Below are 23,827 nucleotides of genomic sequence, written 5' to 3' on the forward strand. Positions count from 1 at the left end.
CATTCATAACAAAATAACTTATTAATTATGGTTAAAAATAATTATTAATTTCCATTCTCTTGTGCAAAAATTATAATTATGCATATTTCTAGTTATAAAATCTATTCATTTTTCATATTATGATTATCACAGATTAATATAGTAGTAATATTAATATTCACATAGTAGTAGTATATCAATAACATTCTGTACACTCCTGAGGATACTTAACAAGGAATCTGAAGAAAGTGGTGATGATTACATCATCATCATCATTACCATTATTTATCTTGTAGTGCTACAAAATTGCCACCTTCTTCTTCTTCTTCCAGATTTCATGCTTGATATGCTCCATCCATTTTACACCCTTAACCTATTCATTAGCTTTTTGACACTCAGAATACATTCACACATTGATGCAGTTAAGTATTTCTTTGTTTCTTCCCAAGCAGCATCTATTTCCTTTCCACTGAACTACTCATTACATGCTATAACTCCAAGCCATCTCCTAAGCTCGTCATAATTACCAGTTTTGTACTTCCACATATATTCTTTCCTCACAGAAGTCTTCGTATGACTAGCCACAACCCATGTGATCACTTCATGATCACTCACACCAACTGGAGGGAAGTGCAAAATTCCATTCACAATTACATCCCCTGATGAAATAATCAGATCTAAAACTCTTCATCCTTGCTTGTCCTCTTTTACATACTGTCTAAAATAGTTGTCTCTCAAGAACTTGAAAAATTCATTTTCCCTATTCCCAAATATGATCTCTTCATTCCAATCTATACTGCCACAATTAAAATTGTCATAATAATCGTCCTTCTTGTTCACTAACCCAAGTTGCTTATACATTTGATCATTACCTCCCTCAACACTCCCTGGTCAATAGCAACATCCAACTAAATATCTCTTCCTGTCAACTACCACATCACAACACACACTACCTCAAAACCACCGTTACTATTTCCCTTTTTTCATATCTAACTTATGTGGACATAATTCTCCTGCTATGATCAGCATCACACCCCTCCCATCGTATCCTTTCTATCCCAAAAAACACTGCATCCTTCCATTTCTATTCCCATCAGGATTTCATCTTCATTCAACCATGTTTCACTTATTGAAACAATTGGGTGAATAAACTCAATCAGCTTATTTCTGATACTCCTGGCATTTGTAAACAAACACAGAAGTTCACTTTTAGGTCTATAACCCAAGCCACTTGTTCACTGTCATTTCCCCACCATACCTGACCCTACTCAATCAACCTTCATCAATATTTACCCCATATATGAGGGTGGTCTGAAAAGTTCTCAGACTAACAATGAAAAAACAAATTTCAAATTTCAAAATTATTTTAATTTTTCAACATAATCTCCCTTAAAAATAATACATTTATTCCAGTGCCATTATCCCATCCCTGTAGTGGTTCTCAGTAAGATTGGCAAAATACCCCTCTACAGCTGCAATCACCTCTTGATTTGAAGAAAAAGGCTGACCAGCGAGGAAGAGTTTCAGTTTTGGGAAGAAATAGAAGTCAGAGGGAGCCAAATCTGGGGAACAGAGTGGATGTTCCAACAATTCATACTGCAGATCCCTAAATTTTCCCATTCCCAAAACACCTTTGTGTGCATGTGCATTGTCCTGATGAAAGATAATTTTTCCTCTGCAAACCAGGTCTTTTCTCACAAATTTTTTCATCTAGTCTGGTTAAAAGATCGGAATAATATTCCCCGGTTATTGTTTTACCCTTTTCAAGATAATTAATAAACAAAATGCCTTTAGCATCCCAAAACGCTGATGCCATGACTCTTCCTGCTCATGGAACTGACTTTTATGAACTTCTTTGGCGTGAACAACCGACTTCTGTCCACTGTTTTGACTTCTGTTTAGATTCTGGTGTGTAATGGTGAATCCAAGTCTCATCCGTAGTAATATATCGACGCACAAAATCAGTTTTATTATTGTTAAAATGCTCCAAGCACTCACTGTTCAGAGATTTTCATGCGAGTGTGTTTTTGATCGGTGTGAGCAAGTGCAGCACTCATCTTGCTCAAAGCTGCTTTTTCATTTGCAATTCTTCATGCAAAATATATTCTACACGTTCTTTTGAAATGCCTATAATCTCAGCAATTTCATGCACTTTGACTCGCCAGTCATCCAATATCATATTGTGTACTTCATCAATGATTTCTGGTGTTGTTTCACTCTTTGGATGTCCTTCACGTGGATCATCTTCAAGGCTGGCATGGCAACGTTTAAACTTGGCAGCCCATTTCTTAACTGTCGAAAATGAAGGAAAAAAGTGCCCATAAACTTTTATGAACTTCGAATGAATTTCTTCTACAAAGAATTTTATAACCGCACGATACTCAATTTTATCCATTTCAAGGAATACAGACAACACTTTTGCTTCAGACATCTGTATAAAACAAACTACTTGATAGAATGACTTCCAATTTCACATGGATGCTTATGACAGATGTGCCAACTTAGAAAAAAAAAAATCTTGCCAATAGTGTTGCCATCTATGGTCAAGGCTGAGAACTTTTCAGACCGCCCTCGTATAATAATAAAATGCAAGCAATATTGCCAATTATTACACAAAACTGCAGTTATCTTTTCTGGAGCGTGTTACCAATGACAACTATGTAGCGACCCTCTAGCAACCATTTCAGATGCATAAGGAGTTTGTCCACTTTTGGAAGGATGTTTTTCCACCTCCATACTTACCTGATTTAATCCTCCTTCTATTTCAAGATTCATTCCAAAAGCAGAACTTTTCCATCCATCTTCTTCCAGCTGCTTCATTAATTGCAGGATCAGATGGCTTTGCTGCTGTAGAGCTTCAAGTGAGTCCCTCTGCCTATGTTACAAGATTTAATTGATTTACTTCTGTTCACCAAATGTACACTATTATATCCTCACCAGTCAAGAACATCATTAATTCCAAAGGAAGATGCACCATCAAATTATAGTTGCTCCTGTTCTCTTACATCTCTTTCATAAAGTGTTAGCTAAGATTCTTCAGTCATACCTCCAACAGGATTTTAGGCAGAGCCTTCATCACTGCAGATGGGTGTGCTGAGAATATCTTCATTCTTTCCTCTCCTCTCTCTGAATCCTGACACCAACTTCGACCTCTCTTTATGGCACCGCTGGACTTCCATAAGGCCTTTGACAGTGTTTCCCTTTGAGCTATACTTCAAGCACTGTCTACTGCAGGATGTCCAGAAGCTTTCCTCACTTACATATCAGAGATTTTGCAAATTCCCTTACTATCACCATGGGCTTCAGATCATTGATCTCAGCACTTAAGGGTGTATGCCAAGGAGATACACTCTCTCTCTCTCTCCCCCCCCCCTCCTATTTTCTTCAATTGTGTCACTGATGAGTTTCTTTTCTCTCTTCCAAGCCATACTGGCTACTCTCTCTTGACACAACCAGTGTTAACACTATGGCATTCGCTGATGATCTTATACGCATAGCCTCTACTAGAGAAGGCTTGCAGGTATCCCTCAACCAAGCAGTCAACTTCTTTCAAGTTTGAGGCTTAAACATCGGTGTGACAAAGTCAAATACACTTTCTCTTGTCCCTTCAGGCAAAGATATGAAACTTAAGGTTGAGAACTGAGTTTTTCCTGCACGGCATATCCTTGCATCCTATCTTAGTTCTAGAGGAGTGGAGACACCTTGGGGTTCTCTAACAAGTTGTTTCTCTTTCCCATCTGCTCTAGGATCTTTTCTCTATCTCTCCTCTCTCTCACACCTTCCCCAAAAAACCCCAATTAAACCTCAATAGAGACTCTTCATTCTGAATTATTTCCTTCTTTCTAGACTCTACAATAGGTTAGTCCTAGGGAAAAGTCTCTCTTAGCACTGTCCTGGATGTAGCAGTCTGCTCATAGTTACATCTTCCTCAGGATGTGTCATTAGCATTTTTCCATGCCACTGTAAACCATGAAGGTTTACAATGTCTTAAGTAACATTGGATTCCCTCATTGCAATGGCTAACACCTAGATTACATCTATCCAGATTACAGAAAATTTCTCTCTCTCCACTTCAGAATTATGCTTTGCAGCCTCTAGGACTTCGTATATTAAGGATAGTTATCGACCTCTCAATGGGTGCCTGATGGAAAGATTATGACTGCCTCGACTAAACAAATGAGATGAGCTTAATGTTGCACCAATTCAGTCAATGGAGCTACATTGCAAGAATCTAAACACATTTCCTCTCAACATCAATGGACCAAGGATGGGACTCGCTTCCTGCCTAGATTTGAATACAGGCATCCTTTGATTAACGCAATTAATTAATCCCTCGATGTTACAGCGTATATCAAAATCACGTTAATCAAATATAATAATCAATGGTAAAAATTACGATTTGTCCATGATCGATTAGTGTATTGATAATTCATTTTATATTGTACTCTTTTAGGAAAGTAATGCAAAGTTTTAATAAATGCTTGTACCTACATTAGTTACTGTAGGTACAAGCATTACTTTTTTCCATAAATTTTTTATGGAAAAAAGTTATCAAGAGTCATTTGAACAGTTTTAATAAATTCTACAATAACAAGCGAAATGACTCTCTAGACCTCGGCAAACAAGCCTTCTTCGATTAACATCTGGATCCATATCCATTACTTGCTGCTTAAGTGATTCTAAACTGCGAAATATTCCATCCAGTTCTTTGTTATCTCCTTTGAAACCTCATCTTCACATTCTATTTGTTTGTTGTCTTCAAATGCACGTTGTTGTTCAATTTCAAGAAGATTGTTGTCACTGAAATCTTTTGAATTTGAATCCAATAATTCTTTAACATCTTCTGCATAAACACCATCAAAACCAAGGTCTTCACCAACTGCAATGATTTCTTCAACCACGTTGTTCACAGGATTTTGAAAACCACCTAAGTCATTAGTGCATTCTGGCAAAAGTTTTTTTCCAAACAGCTCTCATGCAGCTAGAAGACACTTGCTCCGGGTCACGAATGTTTTCAATTGCGTGTTTAATGTTAAAATTCTTCCAAAATTCTTGGAGCATAATTGCGTTTTTTCCCCATTGTTGTTTTACTGCCTTTGAGAATGTCTTTTTAAGAAAATAGGCTTTGAAAGTTGCAATGGCACCCATGTCCATGAGTTGTAGCAATGATGACTTATTTGGTGTAAAAAATAAAACTTTCATATTCTCACACAGAGCATTAAGAGAATTTGGATGATCAGGTATGTTATCTAAAAGCAAAAGAGCTTTGAAAGCTAAGTTATTTCTCTTGCAATAAGCATCAACTGCCAGACCAAAATAAGACTTAAATTTTGGTTCGCCTACCAAATTACAGGTAAAGAGTTCTTCTTACATCCTTTTAAAGCCCTTGGGTTCTGAGTTTGATAGACAAGTAGCGGCTTCAATTTAAAATCACCATTACCATTCCCTCCAAGCATAAGAGTTAAGTGATCTTTTGATACTTTATAGCCAGGTTGCACTGCTTTTTTTGATATTAAAGTTCTAGATAGCATTTTTTTCTGTAAAATTTATGAGGAACGTAATTTGTAAATACAGCAGAAGTGGAGCTTGTAATACACCCACTCTTAATGCTTAATGGGAGGAATGACGTCATCATGCTTGACTTTCTTTCTCTCGGCCAGGAAACACTCCTCGAGGTTTGCATGTTTTTGCATGGTAAATTTAAAGCTGGTAAATTAATTTAAATAAAAATTAATTAAAACTCTTGCTGCATATATAAAGGGATTGTCGCAATTAATTTTGCTGCATTAATAAAACCCACGTTAAGCAAGGGATACCTGTATATAGAATTAGGACAAGAATCAATGCTCTGATGACTCGGTTTCACACAACTTGGGAAAAAGGTGATGACAAGAGAAAGTTGCCTGAGTATAAAAACTTTGGTTCATGTTACACAATGTTGTTATCGCACACATGGAAGAATAAGATGAAGAACATAGGTTGGATAACACAAGTAGAACTCCACTATAAAACTAACATTGATTGAGGAAACATGACCTTGTAGTCATTATCAATGTACAAGTTATGGGTGCTGGGTGACCACTCACTACCCTCTATCATGAAAAAGCTGTCTACTATGCTGAAAACCAAGACTCCACCTACTTCAGGAAGAACCACATTGTATCAAAAGTTACCTCTACATCTGTATTCTTTATTGGGGTCAGCAAAGTTATATGGACTTACTAAGCTTTGGACTCTCTCTCTCTCTCTCAGGCTGATTTCAAGATGCTCTCTTTTTGTGCTGTGCAGGGCACACTGGCAGCATGGAAGACTCACCAGAGAATGACTTCAAATCCCCAAGTCTTGAATTGGATAGCCCAGGATATTGTGGGGTGGCTTAGGCCTCCTTTGGACTTAAGTGGGATTGCATGTATGCAGCACTGTTTTCAGTGCAAAGTTAGAAAATAAATCTCCAATAAGCAGTGGTCTCACAATGGCCGATGAAATCTAAAAAGGATAATCGTAAACATCCATACCCATGGTGGGATTCAAACCCACAACCTACTGTATGAAGAGCAGGTACACTAAGCTCTTGGCCAAACATGCCAGACTTGTTTTTTTTTTTTTGTTTTGACTTGTTCTGTAAAACCACTACAGATTAAATTCTTGAGAACACTAAGAATGTAGTCAATGTTTTCCTTATTCTTGCATATATTCATAGTTTTCACATATATTTCTAATTTTCAAACTCACAAGAGTGGTGTGAGAATGGTCAGGAGAGCAGAAACTCATCTCCACAAACAAGTAGAAATTACAGCGGTGTCACTCCACTTGACAAATTATAGTGTCAAAGGGCAAAACCAGAATGGCTGCGGCAAAGGACACTTGATTTATCAGAAAAGAATAATTGAGGAAGAGCGAATTTAGTGAAATACTTAAATACATCTCATATCTCTCTTTAAACAATTCACCAAAAACACACTCGAAATATCTAACAGTCCATTCCTCACATTTGCCACCCTTCCTGAAAAAAATCTGGACCTCATAACTTTGAAGACCACGTTCTCTAGATCTGTCCCCATATGCACAATTCCATAGGTAAGTTATCAATGTTCACACATCCCAGGATCATCCCGTCTCTCCATCTCCTTGGAACCCAGGTGACAATATCCACAAATGAATATGTGCAGATATGGCCACCTAATATTAATGAATTTGCATTTGTTATTATTATGTGGGGGTCCTCCAGGGAGTCTAATGACTCAATGTGGAAGGAAGGGCTTTTAATGTCCTCATACCTATCATATCTCTCCTCAAACACATTCACAACATCCAACAGAGACCCATTCCAATGTTCAGAAAATGCCAAAAAGAACAGACTTAACCATACCTTTATCACTTTGCAAGGATGACCCTGAGTCACCCTCCACCTACTATGAACTAAAAGCCTTCACTTGTATCTGTATTGTAAAATCTCCTTATCAACTTGGTTTCTAACATATTTCCTATCATTCGTCTATTTCTCAAACTTTGAAGACCACAACTCTTCAACTTGTTCTCATATGCACAAATTCACAAGCAGAATATCATCTTGATTCTTCAATGGATCTTTTTTGACTCTCTCTCTCAAGTCTAGGCAATCGTATTTGGGCACAATAGTCTAGATGTTGCCTTATTAAAATCCTGTAAAATGGAAGAGTAACTTTTATTCCTTAAAATCAGTGTTCTTTTTAACACTATAGTATACAATGTGATGATTAATCTACTTTAGCTATGGGATCCACTTGTCTTCCCTCAGGCCTTCACTCACCACTTGCAGCAAATACTCATTAATGTAATATTTTTATGCAATGTATAATCTTAAACACTTGGCAACACTTAAATGATATTTATTATCATTTTCCCATAGAATAACTCTATTCATATCAGACTGCAAGACTGATATGAATAGAGTTAAAATTTGATTGTTTTGTACATCCTTTTTGTGTGTGGTGGCATATGTACATACATGTATTATTCTTAGCCAAACACTAAATAAATATCAGACTGCAGAGATTCTGTATAAGCCATGTCCCTTATCACTTTTCCAACTTTGTCTCATCAGCAAATAACTCCATATTACTCTATAGAGCTATTCAATATTTAACATACAAGTTAAACAACAAAAGTTGAAGTACAGAAAAATGAAGTACCCCAGGATCATCCTCCTTCATAGAAATTGGCTGACAAATACCAGATCACTTTCAGATACCTGTCAGCCATCCAGCCTCTTATCTAAGCAAGTCAATTTGATTTTGTATAACCATTGCCCATGTGGAATTGTGTCAAATGCTGCTGGCAAAATCAAAAAGTATTACGGTATATCCATTTTCTCTAACTCTGATGTCTCTATTATAGAATGTGAACAGATTGCTAAAGCAAGACCTATCTTTAACAAAGCCAAACTGTTCTCTATAAAGGATCAAAGTGCTATCTGCCCACTTTGAGAAGCATGGTCTTACCAGCCTCTCCAATACCTTAATGACTGATCTAGAGATACCAACTGGTTGTTTGTCCAGGTCCTAGATCTATCCTTGTATAATGGAATTATATTTCTCCTCCTTCCAATCATTAAAAATCTTGCTAAGAAGATTCAAGCTGAACAATCAGGTCAGGGAATATTGGTAATTCTCTCGCACATCCCTTCAGCACCCATGCTGAAATTATATCCAATCCCACTGCTATTTTTAAATCAGGTTCTTACAAGAGATTCAATATCTGTAACTCATCTACCTCTAATCTTTCATCCAGTTTCCCCTTGGCATTCAGAGAGATAACAGGTCTACCTGGAATGTACATATTGCTAAAATGAACACTTGACAACAACAACAACTCAGCTATTTCTAGTGCAGCTGAAACTTTCCTACTGTCTGCATTTACTAGAACTGTCCTTATAATCATTCTTCCTTTTACTTGCTACACACACAAATTGCTATAGTCATCATCATACCTGTCAAGAATTTAGGCCTAGAGTGGTCTGTTCTGGCCTTAGAAGTCATCGTTGAATCTCTTAACAGGACGTCCTGGTTTTCTTTTTCCTAATCGTTTGTAATTTAAGGATTGTTTTGGTAATCTTTCTATTTTCATTCTTTCAACATGTCCCATCCATTTATGTTTATATTTTTTAATTGTTTCTATTACTGATTCCTGGTTTAATTCTTTCATAATTTCTTCATAAGTTGCTATAGTAAATTGCCAATTGGCTTTAGAATAGAATTCCAATTATCGGCCTTTAGACGGCAGGGGGAGAGATTTTTGAATAGTTTGTTACAGTGAGGAGGTTTGTTATAGTGGTGTTTCTATAGAGAGAGAGAGAGAGAGAGTAGGGTAAAAAAGCTATATAAACTGTCCTATCCTCTCCTAATTTATGCACACATGTAGACCTGCACTTTTTATCGTGTAGGCATTCAGACCCGAAATCCTAGGAAATAGGTTAGTTACTCCTTATTCCTGGAGGTATCCTATGACTGTAGCGTGTGGGTGTTCGCGGGGCCGGTTTGCCTGCTTGCGGGATGAAAAACCCCAGATAAACTGGGGGGGGGGGGGGGGGACCCTCCTGCTGCCCACACCCAAGACCAGCTAACTTGGCTATGGCTGAGGAATATCCTTGGGCTCCTCACGTCGTTGATGGGAATCGAACATAGGACACTCCTTCCCTAGGCATACGGTTGCGAAGCGCATAGCCACTAGACTAATCACACGGACATATAAACTGAATAAAAGCTATATTAACAAAGAAAATGAGTACTGATAAATCTTGTTGGAATTTTTAACTCTGTTACTCATAAAATTTTCAAGCAGTTATATTTATTATATAATTTACTGTAATATTTTATATGGGATTTCATATTTTTCTTCTCTTTAACAGGATGATGAAAACAACACTTAGCACATCATATAATAATGATACATCAACCAGCTAAACAAAATTTTGATCAAATAACAAATAGACAGCATTATTCACTGAATAAAAGCCCCTCTCTAATTCCAAGTTTGCTGGAATAAAGTCATAAAAAATAAGTATAGGTACATCACAAAGGGGTTTAAAAATGTGATTAACATTTTTTGATTATTAATTTTCTCATTTTATTTTTTTTTTTAGGTATTCTAAGGAATATTTGAGAAATTAATCATGAAAAAGTTCACAACCCAACAACAAAAATTGTACAATTTTATTTTGAAAATCAGCAAAATTCGATTTCAGTATTCTCCAGATCTGATGGCTCCCAACTTCTTCCTATAGGGTTACCTAAGGAAAAGTTGTATTTTAACAAGCTCCAGACAATTCAACAGCGAAAGGAGGACATTCGTGCAGAAATTAGGGCATTGCAGCCAGAAACATTAACAGCTGTCATGGAATATGCCATAGAAAGGGTCTGCCCTTGTGAAGCCGAAAATAGAAGGCATTTACTTGATGTGGTTTTTCATAACTAACAAAAAAAAAAAAAAAAAAAACCTCCATGTTCTGTATTTCATTATAACAAAAAAAATTAAATAAAATAAAAATAATAAATAAAAAAATTTATTAAATGTTTAAACCCCCTTCATGACTTATGGGCCATCCTATATATGCAAAGTAGGGACTTTTTTTTTTTTCCTGAACAAAACTATCGAAACACAAGTCCTGATTATATTTCAGGCGTAAACTTTGTCTGCTTACACTTGGATAAAGGATTAAACCAAGTATATAATTTCTTAGTATCTTTAATTTATAGAATAAACAAGTGACAGAGGCGTAGCTAGGGGGGGTGGTCCGCCCTGGGTGACACTTTGAGCAATTTTGAACTTTTGCAGTTAATTCTAAAATACAATCTTGAGAACTCATTTCCAAATATTGTAATATACTGTGAAACAATTACTGTAACTGTTGCTAGTTGTGAGAGGAGTTTTTCTAAATAAAATTGATTAAGAATTACCTACATTACTATGATATAGACTTCGCCAATGTCATCGATGATTTTGCTAACAGAAAAGCAAGAAAAATAACATTTTAGAATGTTGAAATTAAAGTTTTACTTCAAAAATAAATATAGTGTTTTAATTTATTTCCTTATATGTCGTTTTGACTTTGTAGTATTTTTGGTGTACGTTGAGAGGGGCGGTAAACTCAGAGACCACCCCGGGCAGCAAAAGCTCTAGCTACACCACTGCCAAGTGGAAAAACTTCCAATAACTATCTCTAATCCAGAGTATTTTAATAATAAGGTGTGACACCTTTTGGCTACTCGTATATGAAAATATGACTTTGGCATTACTTTAACCTCAGTATTATCGCTGGGTCCGGTTTAATCCCACTGACAAGACCTCAACAAAGATTGAAACCAATTAGGTAGTGATCCTTCCCATAATGCATAGCATATACCCATAAGGATATGTGCTTTGCATTATGGGATACTAAGGCAAGTGATGTGAAGTCATTAGCTTCTATATACGAGTTGCCCCAGTCCTGTTTTTTTCAGGATTTATTTCTGATATTTCAAGTGCTAACTTTGTTTCTTTACACTTGGATAAAGATTAAACCAAGTATATAATTTCTTGGTATATTTAATTTATCGAAACACAATTTTTTAATATGAACGAAAAATCTACGAAATAAAACATTGTCTCTTTTAGCCTTCTAGCTTGACTAGTTGAGCAGACCCATATCTGTTTTATGATCCACAGATCATGGATTTGAATCAAGTCCTGTTTAAAAAATGCCTTCAGGTATTAGATGAATTTCACTGCCTAGTGAGAGACTGCTACCCTGCTTACTGGAAGCTTGAAGTAGCTTGAGAAAGTTCCATATTTGGCTACAGCTGAGTTTCTGGATTACCCTTAACCCATCCATGGTACTAAGGTATGATATAAAAAAAAGAAAAGTAAAATGTGTGATGATTTAGCAGCTGACTCATAAATCACAAATTACATTTTTGTATTCATATATAATTCATTGAGCCTGTGTAGCTCAGTAGATGTGGTGTTTGCACACCACAGTGCTTGGCCGCACGAAGGAAGACTTGGTTTCGAGCAGTCTAGTCGGCGACTAGAGGAAATTTTTCTAAGCCTTTTTTCGACCGGTTCCCGAGTTAGTCGATCTCTGGCATGGGCAAGCGGGTTTTTCCTCCCGGAAACTCGGGTTTTTCGTCCCGTAAACTCAAGAAAATAGACCGTAGAACCCACATTATTTCAGACATTAAATATATTGTGTTAGGAACCACGAGATGGCGGCACATTTGAGCCATCTCTCTTCACTGTGTACTGCTTAATTAGTGATAGCCTTGGGCCATCTATCTCTGATTGGTACCAGTGGAGATTGAACTGCCCACTCAGTCTCCAAAAGTTAGATAGGGCTAAATGGCCTCGCCTACTCCCGTATACGGGAATAAAAAGGCGTTAGCTGATTTTTTTTTTTTTTATATATAATTCATCTTCTACTGATGTAACGGCCCCATGGTCTTTTAAAGCCGAAATAACTTGGACTTAACTAAGTTTTTCTATGACAGGACACTCATCCTAACTTCACAGACTGCTTCCTGTTGGTTGTATGTGTTTGCTAGTCAGTTTGTTTTACAAGATTAAAAAGAAGTGTCTCTGAAAGAAAACTCATGCAGCTGCATTGTTAGATGAGCTTTAGACACAACCTTTCTAAACAAAAATCATGCTATGCTATGCAGGCACTGTATTCATAAATAAGTAGTAGATGATTACCAGTTTTCAGACGGGTCAACAGACAGTGCTAACCAATGTAGTGTTTTTTTTTCTATTTGTGAAGTTCACTTTATTTTTATTTTTCTACATCTGCTATACTTTCGTATTTCAGAGAGATTATATCTGAAAATGTACCAAATACAGCACGCTGATGTTTTGAACAAAACATTATCAATATGCTGGTTTTGCTATATATATATATAGTTTGTTTTCGTTCAAGTAATTTATTGAAAAATCAGACCATGTTTTGATTAGTGGTAAGTCACTAAGGAAATCAACAATAATGTCAATAGCTAGCTCAATTCGACTGGTGTTACTTTTCCGGAACGGAAAAGTAGCAAAAATACAATAGTAAGCTTTTTTTTTTTTAAAAAAAAGCATATCACATGACATTCTAAACTACAACAAAAAAAAACATACTTTAGCTTTACAATCCATACTGCATGATAAAAGTAAATGTGCAGACTTTGGAAACCATCTAATAGCAGAAACACTTTTTGAGTGTCCGCTCCAAGTATGAATTAACTTCTTTGGTATAAAACATTTCTCTGGAGGATCTTCTGACTTAAGATTGACACCCACATCTTGAGGAATGTTAAGAAACGACCTACCCATGTAGTCGTATGGATCTTTAACTGAGGGCGAAAAAAAAAAATTACACAGTTAATGGTTACCTAGCATTTAAATGGATCAAAAAAAAAAAAAAAAAAGGAAAAGAAAATGACATTTTATGTAGCCTCAAGAATTTAAAAATAGGAAGATAAAAAATGTGCTTTGCATATTATTACAGGTGAACATCTTAAATCTTACTAATCTCAAATTATGGTTTCTAAGGATAAAAATGTACTTAACAAGAACAAAGTTTAACATTTCTGGAGCTCTGAATAGTCTCATTAAGTAGAATGCTAAACTATACAAAATTTGTCAAGTATAATCCACATGCTTACTGTGCAGTATTGTCTTCTCATCCATTGGTTTTTCATCCATTTGTTTACCTCTCTTTTGTCTTTTTGCTACTATTTCATCTAATTCTTCTTGTTCCTCCTAAAAGAAAGCATTTTTTAATTAATATAAAGAATTTTTTTCAGAATAACATTTAGCCTTAATATATTTATATAATATTTATAGATTGCATATATTTAAATATACAAATGCATTAATATTTATATATCTGACCAATTAATGATGTGCATGAGTTTCTTATTGTGCTATACAAAATAAAATAACTCACTTATTAAAATGTATTTCATAATATATGTAACCAATTATAAAAGAAATGCTAATGTCAAAAACACAAAATTATTATTATTATTATTATTACATGACACCTCCATGGAGTCCAAAGACTCATCAAGGGAGAGCATCTACTCTGCAACTCTTCATCTCCACCACTCAATCCAACTACAATGAACCGCTCTACTTTCATCATCTAAACCAACGCCATCTACCGCCGGTCACCACGACTAGTATTTTCACAGACAATCACAAACATCCATGCCCACGCCGAGATTTGAACCTGCAGCCTTTTGGCTGGAGAGCGGATACACTAATCACTCAGCCAACCAGGCAGGCTACTGATGTTCTGCTTATTTAAAGCAGAACATCAAATAACAATATTATTATTATTATTCAAAATATTTTGTACCAATTAAGTCATTTTGTTTGATACTGATCATTACCAGGTTCAGGTTTCCATGGCTAAAATGTCCATAGCACCTTAGTAATATTTCTGGAGCTCTGAAAGATTTTTAATATTTCTAGAGTCCAAAAGACGGCCTGTGACTAGTGGCTGCAGGGTTCTGTTCTTGGACCACTGCTGTTTAATTTGTTCGTTAACGATATAGGGAAGGATCTAAGAGGAACAGTTCATTTGTTCGCTGATGATGCAAAGCTGGGTAGGGCAATAGTGAATGCAGATGATGTCAAAATCTTGCAGGGCGATTTGGATAGATTGGAGTTCTGGGCTAAGGAGAATGGATGTCAATTTAATGTGATAAAATGTAAGGTTATGCATTTTGGGGTGAAAAGATTAGCAGCAGTATACCACATTGGTGGAACTGTACTCCAGGAGATTGATGAGGCCAGGGACTTGGGAGTGTTGGTGGATACGGAGATGAAGTTTAGGGGGCACATTGCAAAAGTAGCTAAATCAGCTCATCAACTCACTTGGTTGTTGAAAAATACCTTGATGAGCAGAGACAAGCAAGTTATTGTATCTCTGTACCGAGCCTTGATAAGACCTCATCTCGACTACTGTGCCCAGATTTAGTCGCCTAGGTTCCTTCTTGATGGGGAGGAGGTGGAGAGGATCCAGAGGCGAGTGACTAAGATGATAGCAAGTCTATGGAATGAACCATATGAGAACAGGTTGAAGATTTGTGGGTTGCAGAAATTAGTTGATAGGCGGAAGAGGGGAGATATGATTGAGACGTTCAAATTGCTAAAGGTTTCTATAGGATTAATTCAGAGGATAATTTTGAGATCAGGACTGGTGATGGGAGAATTAGGGGACACCTATGGAAGCTGGGCAAGAAGGAAGCTGTGGTTAGCAGGGGTGTTAGAGCTGGGTTCTTTACTTTTAGAGTGGTAAATGCGTGGAATAAGCTGCCAGAGTCTGTTTTGGATGCTATGACAGTGAGTGAGTGTAAGGCAAGGTATGATAGATACTGTGAGAATGTCGTATAGTTGTGTGGACATGATGTTTAGGGTCTCCCTCGATGAGTCTAAGGACTCCCTGGAGTCGCCCATAATAATAATAATAATATACTAACTTTTTATAATAGAGTGATAACTGACTTGGATAAAGGTAATGGCTACATGATGATAATGCTGGTTTTTGCAAAGACGTTTGACAGGGATACTATCACATGGAACTCTGTTACACAAACTGCACCAAATGGGGATAGATAAGAATTTGGTAATATGGATAAAGGGGGTGACTAATGGACAGATACCAAAAAAGCAGTATATGGAGGAACAAACTCCAGGAGAAAACAGGTGACAATGGTATCCACAGAGTTCTCAGCTTGAACCAATGCTGTTTAATTTGTACATAAATGATGTAGGAAATAATTTGAAGGAAGATATTCAGTTGTTTGCTGATGATGCAAAGTATGGGCAAAACATTATGGATGTCAATGTGGGAAAAATGTAAAATTATGCATTTTGGGATATAGATTGCAAGCTGTGTATATAACACTGAGGGAACTGTACTCCAGGAAATTGATGAAGCCAGGGATTTGGGGGTATTAAATAGAGAACTGAAGTTAGAGGGCATGTTGTTATGCCAGAGTAGCTCATGGGATTATTTGGTTACTGAAGAACACACTATCAAGCAGAGATAAGAGAGTTATCATTCCTTTTTATAAAGCCTTGACATGATCATCCAGATTATAAAAGATCTGGTCACCTGGGTTTCTTGGGGATAAAGAGTGATGTAGAGCAGCGCTTCCCAAACTGTGGGCCGCGGTCCCCTTGGGGCCATAGGGTTTGTTGACGGGGGCCGTGAAATAATGAAAACAAATTTAAAATGTTTTAAGCTTAAGTAGGGTTTTTTTTTTAAATCTTAAAAAAAAACGTATTTCATTTTTATTATTATTTATTTTTTCCCCTTATATTTTAATGAAAAAAAAATCACACATTGGTGTTGGTTCACAAATTTTGCTTCCTGTCTATTTCGGCGCTTAATGAATATTAGTAAATATATGCTTATTCATATAAGTTTCATTTCAAAGGTATTGATAAGAAACATCAAAAAGATTACAAACGCAAAATCTTGAATATAAATACAATAAATATTATAATAACATACACCCTCTGTCCAAAAAGAAACCGAACTTTTGATAGAAAATAAAACACAGGCCATATGTTCAAATCATTTATTTCAATCAATATACCCTCCCTCAGTTCCGATACAGCGTTTGGCATGGTCAATTAATTCGTTGAATGAGTTTTTTATATCTGTTTTTGGGATACTGTTGAAGGTCATGGTTACTGCCGCTTGAGCGTTTTCAATGGTGTCGTATCGCTTTCCTTTCATCGGCAAATGAAGTCGGGGGAAGAGAAAGAAGTCACAGGGTGCTAAATCAGGTGAATACGGCGAGCGACCCAACACACAAACTTGGTCTTTGCTCAAAAACTGTCCCACAATGTTCGTCTGATGAGATGGTCCATTATCGTGCAAAAGTGATCAGCTGCCTGTATCACGATATTCATGCCGTACACGACGAATTCTAGGTATCAATCGCTTCAAAACTTCAAGATAAAACTCACCATTGACCATTTGGCCAGGTGGAATGAATTCTTTGTGGATATTGCCCTTGGAAGTCAAAAGTCAATCGCAGCTCTCTGTTTGAAACTCATTTTCTGACCGTTCATCAAAACACACTGTCACTCTTGGCACTATAACTCAGCTTCTAATGAAACAAATGTCATAAACAGTTGATACAACACTAATGAAAGTTGCCGCTTTCAACAACAAAAAGATACAACAGGTGACGGCACTAGTCTCTTCTATTTTAGAAAAATTCAGTTTCTTTTTGGACAGATGGTGTATGTCTATATTATGATTTTTTTTTTCGATTGGGGGGGGGGGCCGTGAAATATTTTAATTTTTCCTAAGGGACCTTGGCATCCATAAGTTTGGGAAGCACTGATGTAAAGGATCCAGAAGTGAGTGACCAAGATGGTGAGTGGTCTGTGGAATGCTCCCTATGAGGATAGACTGAAATTTTATGGATTGCAAAAGTTGGTTGATAGGGAAAAAAAAAAAAAAGAGTGAGGGAGGATATGATAAAAAAACATTTAAGTTTCTTAAAGGTTTTTATACGATTAACACAGGGGAAATTTTTCAGGACTTGGCTAGAGGTTAAAAATGAAGAGTGGAAGAACAAGAGATCATCCCTGAAAGGTGAGTGAGTGTGGTTAGCAAGAGCATGAATACTAAATTTTTTGCTTGCAGAGTGATGAATGAATAGAATGGGTTGCCTGAGTCAATTGTGAGTGCTTTGTCTATTAATGTTTCAAGGGAGAGAGAGAGATATAACAGATATTATATCGACAGTTTGGGTCTTCCACAATGAGTCTTAGAACTCCATGGAGGTGGCCATGCAATAATCTTAATAATAATAATGTCTAGATTACTGTTTATAATCATTGATTGAATTATGAGAAAAGATACAGCTATAAGAAGAGGAATTAAATGGAATCCTATGTTACATTGGAAGATCTAGATTATGCAGATGACATAGTCATCAAATCATCAAAGTACAATGATGTACATGCAAAAATCAGAAGACACATATAAAACATTTGAAATGGTTGGTTTTAAAAAAATATGACCAAAACAAAAGTTCTTGAATTGAACAACAAATGCCACAAAGAAATTAAAATCAATCAATATGCAGTAAAAGAAGTTAAGAATTTCACATACTTGGGAACAAATGTAAATACTGAAAGTGGAACTGACAGGGATATAATGCAAAGACTGACAAAAAGCAAATACTGCTTTTAGAAAATTAAATAATATATGAAAATCATCCAAATATTACAATAAAACCAAAATAAAGAGGCCTGTGTAGCTCAGTGGAAGTGGCGCTTGCTTCCTCTGCACTTGGTCGCTCGAAGTTTGACTTAAGTTCAAGTCTAGTCGCCGACTGGAGGAACTTTTTCTAAGCCTTTCTTCAACCGGTTCCCAAGTTAGTCGATCTCTGGCACAGGCAAGCAGGTTTTTTCCTCCCGGAAACTTGGGTTTTTCATCCCATAAACTCAAGAAAATTGACCGTAGTACCCACATTATTTCAGACAGTGACATATCTTGTTAGGGTTAGGTACCAAGAGATGGCAGCACTTGTTTGCCAGCCTCTTCATCGGTGGCTGCTATAATTAGTGATAGACATGGGCCAGCTATCTCTGATTGGCTACCGGTGGAGATTGAACTGCCCACTCAGTCTCCAAAAGCTAGATAGGGTGTAAAGGCCTCGCCTACTCCCTATAAGGGAATAAAAGGCGTTAGCTGATTTATTTATTTATAAAGATCTTCGACATAAAGATCTTCAGTAGCAATGCTAAGGCTGTATTATTACATGAATCAGAAACACGGAAACTGACCAAAAAACAAGAAGCTAAATTAGTTTTGAAATAAAATGTCTGTAGAACATTAAAAATATTTTGGCCTCAATGTACAAAAATGATGATTTATATAAGCTGATTGAGCAAAAAGTATCACTGATGAAATAAAAAACCCAGATGGAAATGGATTGGACAGCAGAGAGATTCTAAGAGCTTTGCCATGGATCCCAAAAGGAAAAGGGGAAGGCCTAAATTAACTTGGCAGAGAATGACAGAAAAGGAAAGAAGAATGGCTGGCTAGAAGAGCTGGAGAGAAGCTGAATTGGTGGCTTCAGAGAAAGATTTGGATTATCAAACAGAAGGAAAAACAAGGATGACAAGCTTTGAAAACAAGTGTTTGAGAAAAATAAATAAATAAAACAAATGAAAACCAATTAGGAGATCAGAGAAGAATTGCACTACTATTTCAATAACAGCAAGAAACAAAGAAAAAAGAGTAACAGTGTACAGATTGCCTACTAAAAGGTTTCCTCAAATTCTTCAAAATAGAAAAGTAGAAGGAAAGATACTGCTGGGAAGACCTAGAAGGAAATGAATAGAAACCATTAAAAGTATAAGTGGTCTGAACTCTTATAGAAATTTAAATAACTTGGCTGCAGACAAACTGGACTAGAAAGATGTTGTTCATGGTAGTCTTAACCTGCCTTAGGCAGATGGAGGAGGACTGTTTTTGAAACCACTACCTATGTACTAAGTGGCTTGATACAGTTCCACATTTGATCTCTTACAGCAGGGTTTCTGGATTGCCTAGTCCTTAGAATACCAATATAAGCTAAGAACTAGTATATTATTATAATAGATATTAATAAATATATTTCTAATAACAGTTGATAACTTTTTAAGGATGAAATTCATATTGAAAACCATCATCATCAAATCCCTGATATGTAGTCTCAAGGGATGTTAGGATACCATGACAGTACTACTACATGAAAAGTTATATCACCACTAACTTCCCTATGGACAATTTTTCTCCCAATCAGTCTATTATCTGACAGGACTTCAATACTGTCAGATAGTGCCTCCATAGCTCAGTCGATATAATGAAGCCCTTTGGTCAGAAAGACCTGGGTTCGATTCCTGTCCATGACGTAAGGAACCTTTATCTAGTTTCTTTTGACTAAAGATGAGTTAGCCAGTCTCAATGGAGGTAGAGGGTTTTTTCACCTGGAAACTCAGGTTTTTTGTCTCTCAGAAACGGCAAATTGTCCTGTGAATGGATCTACAGTTCATAAAATACATACTTAATCCTTCGCTAGGAGGGCTCAGCCAGTTTCTAAAGGACAGTCGAGGAAAGGGGGGGAACCCACATGAATAAATAAAATAAAATAAAAATAAAATACTGTCAGATCTTATATCTCAGTTTTTTAAAGCATCAAAATATAAGATATTGTAACGAAAGCTGTCTGCTGCATTATTGTAATATCTTCTTTTATTCTTTATTACTAATTAGCAGTGCGCACTTTTCCTCTCGTAACCTTTCTCACTTACTCTACTGCATATTATGTTTATCCACCTTCCGTATTTACTAGTCGTATGCCTATGAACACTGGAAAATTTATTTGTTAGACTGCACCATCCAATATACTAATATTCGGCATAAGACTCACTAAAACGTCCGGTAGATCTCTCTCTCTCTTACTAGTGTAAATTCCTTCAACAAAGTTTACATAAACAGTAGTGGTTCTTAAGTAATTAAACTGCGCTTTTAATGCCTTAGTTGTTTCCCGCTCACAAGTCTGATTATTTTTAGAATCAGTGCATTGTAAAATAAAGGATCAGGCAGCACTCTTTTAACAAATAATTAAAACACATTTATTTACATTAATATGAAATATACATGAATCAAACAACAGGGAGATTGCTTTCTCTACCCATCTATAAAATCTTTAGCATAAAATTAGAACCCTTTTACTTCAACACTAAATAATCTCTAACTCCAAAACTTATTTACTCTCTGCTTGCAAATTCAACTTATTAAACTTCTAGTTTACTCGCAAAGAGGTTAGCTAACTCTGCTAAGTTATTTTTACAAATTTGACATGCCAACTGACTCTCTTATGGACACTTCTTATTACTATTAAACTACAGGTATCCCTTGATTAACGCGGTTAATTAATCCTCCGATGTTACCGCGTATATCAAAATCGCATTAATCAAATCTAATAATCAATGGTAAAAATTACAATTCGTCCATGATCGATTACTGTATTAATAATTCGTTTTATATGGTACTCTTTTAGGAAAGATAAAAAAAGAATGCAAAGTAAATGTTTAATAAATACTTGTATCTACATTATTTACTGCAATTTTTTTATCAAAAGAAGTTATCAAGAGTTCTTTAAACAGTTTTAGTTTTTTTCTTATCAGCATAGATTCAAGCAAAATGACTCTCCAGAGCTCGGCAAACAAACAATAAAACATAAAGAAAAAACATTGCAAATATAATACATGATGGTACAAACTAAGTGGATATTGAATCCAACATTATTTCATAGCCAAATGTAGAAACTACAAGAGTTTTGTGCCGAATATATAGAAACTAAAAGTTTCGGCGGATGTATGCATAAGCAACCATATAGACAACTCGTAGTAAAGGTAAAGTAAGCTCCAGATCACTTTCCTTAGTATTTTCCATAATGTAAAGCACATATCTTAGAGGACATGTATGATAAATAAGCCTTTGGCTCTCTATTTCAGTAATACATGATGGTTTATTTATTTTCAGTTACAATCTAAAAATTATTGAACAAAGAATAATAAAAAAAAAAAAAAACTAAACCATACTATACTGACATCAGAGGTCGCGATATCTCTCAGATACAATTTACTGTCAAATATCACAAACCTTTACATAAAATGTGTTAAACAAAACTGATAGCAAAAAACAGTGCAGAATATCACTCGTAACATACTGTTAGATCCTGAATGAAGAAAGTGGAAAAGGAAACTATTCGTTCAGGATTTAACAAGTTTAATATAAAAGCTGAAGGAGAAACTTGCACTCCTGCAGAAAATAAAAGAAATTATTAAGTGTGTGTAAGAATATATGTTCCCTTCATGTAAATTATTATGATTCAATGTTGCCTATTCAAAATTATTAAGTACAGAATTTGTGTGTAAATATTAATTTCATTAAGACAATTTTGTATACAGTAAATCACTGAGTAAGTTGTAAACTGTAGTCCAAAGGTCACGTGCGAGCCGTGCAGGTTCAGCATAGGGCCTGAGGCAGTGGTTTATGCGGAAGGTAACTTTAGTTTGCTTTCCGGGAAAAGAGCACTCCTAGAGCAGAAGGAGAATACAGGATCGACCAGGGGGGCCAGATCGAGAAGTGCCGTGTGAAAAAAGGCAAGGAAAAAGAGGGTGCAAGAAGTACGAATAAAAGGCGATGCATGCCGTTTTTCAGGGCTTTTTACTCTTGGGATTTTGATCTCTTCGGTTCAAGACGGACGTGAGACGGGGCAGCGATGTCGGATGGCAGGTATATTCCTAAAGATGTTTGATAGATTTCAGATGGAACTGAGCGTGAGATGTCGGCATCAGCAGTTACGAGCCTTCACTAAATATCCCATTGGAAAGGAACGGCGAACGTCTCCTTAGAAACAGCAGCAGATACGAGTATGTCCAGCAGCTAATCAAGGACAATGCACACACAACACGAGGTGCAAAGCATAGCCTAATTGGACGACTACCAGATCCTACACATGGACGCGATGGAAGTACCGAGTCGTGCTTAACGAAAGGTAGACAGATCTGGCAGACCTGATTTCCGGCATAGAATTGGTAAAGTACAGAAATTTTGTTATATGTTATTCAGTTGCATTAGAGGAAAGAAAGTAGTTGTGTAATGGTTGAAGTTGGACAGTTTACTAGAGAATGCTAAGTGATTATTCTAATTTGTAATAGCTGGTTTCCATTAGACAAAATTGTCTGGGAGCGATTATATTTGAGTGTGATAGAATTCAATATATGAGACAAGTGTAGCAGATAGAATCTGATTGGAATCTCTTTTACGTTAAATCTGAGTATATTAATGTGCAACTTATGGAAGAGAATTATTGCTTATATAGTACTGTGCTTATTTCCTTTGTCTAGTATTGTTTAGTATGACTTTAGAATTAATTTAGTATGAATTGATTTTGCATGACCTTGAGTCCATTGAATGTGTGATATATTATAGTTGTATGTGTCTTAAGATCCAAATAAACATGTTTTGTTTTATACCTGAGTTTTGCCTGAATATGAGATCAAACTACCACTCATAAAATCTGAACCTAAGCAGGAGGGAATTGAAGGTTTATAGAGTTAGATTAGAGGTCACGACTGCTAGCTGAAATTTACATAGTTGTAGTAAAGAGTTTTGTTAATGAGCATATGCATGAAATTCTGGGAACGTCTCTCTGAATAAGAGTCCTTTCTATTATAGGATATTGGCTGGCACAGCTCAAAAATATAAATTTGTCAATATCCGAAAAGGAGACAGAAAAGAAAATAGATAATTCTTAGGTCCGATTGTAGAATAGAAGAATAGTGATAAAAGGGATAATAAAAATAAAATACAGGAGAAAGCAATAACATAACAATATGAATGCTGCACAGCTACTCATGACCCTCAAGCTATACACTGAATTGTGTAAGAATATTTATATTAAACATTTTGCATGTATCTGTCAGATCAGCTGCGAGCTCCGCATGGTTAAAGGCACGTTAATCAAAACTCTTGCCGCGTATATCAAGGGATTGCTGCAATTAATTTTGCCACATTAATCAAATCCATGTTAAGCAAGGGATACCTGTAATTCTTAACAGTCCGTATATAACATATCTCCTAGATTATAAGAGAAAATGTACAAAAAGGATGGAACTTACAGAGGCTGTGTCGCACATTCAGTCAAAAGTCTTACACTAAAGTCTTTCTGGCATTTCTTTCATCTCAGATCTTAAGCTTCCTTCAGGAGTGTCTTGCCTCAGTGGTATCACATTGGGATATTGGTGGCTTTTGGACTGC

The 23,827-nt window shown here is 36.1% G+C and overlaps 1 protein-coding gene across 1 annotated transcript in view; it reads right to left on the minus strand.

Annotated features, from left to right (window-relative positions):
• Window positions 1–23,827, minus strand: part of LOC150094187 (pre-mRNA-processing factor 17) — a 181,293-nt gene that overhangs the window by 83,847 nt on the left and 73,619 nt on the right. Inside the window, exons 6-7 of the mRNA XM_090412418.1 lie at window positions 13,635–13,731; window positions 13,108–13,322 (exon numbers count right to left, since the gene is read on the minus strand). Coding sequence (XP_090268544.1) covers window positions 13,108–13,322; window positions 13,635–13,731 — 312 coding nt within the window. The remainder of the gene's footprint in view (window positions 1–13,107; window positions 13,323–13,634; window positions 13,732–23,827) is intronic.

Source organism: Typopeltis vanoorti, chromosome 22 (assembly GCF_054136105.1).
Source record: "Typopeltis vanoorti isolate ZY-2024b chromosome 22, IOZ_Tvanoo_1.0, whole genome shotgun sequence".
Lineage (NCBI taxonomy): Eukaryota > Metazoa > Arthropoda > Arachnida > Uropygi > Thelyphonidae > Typopeltis > Typopeltis vanoorti.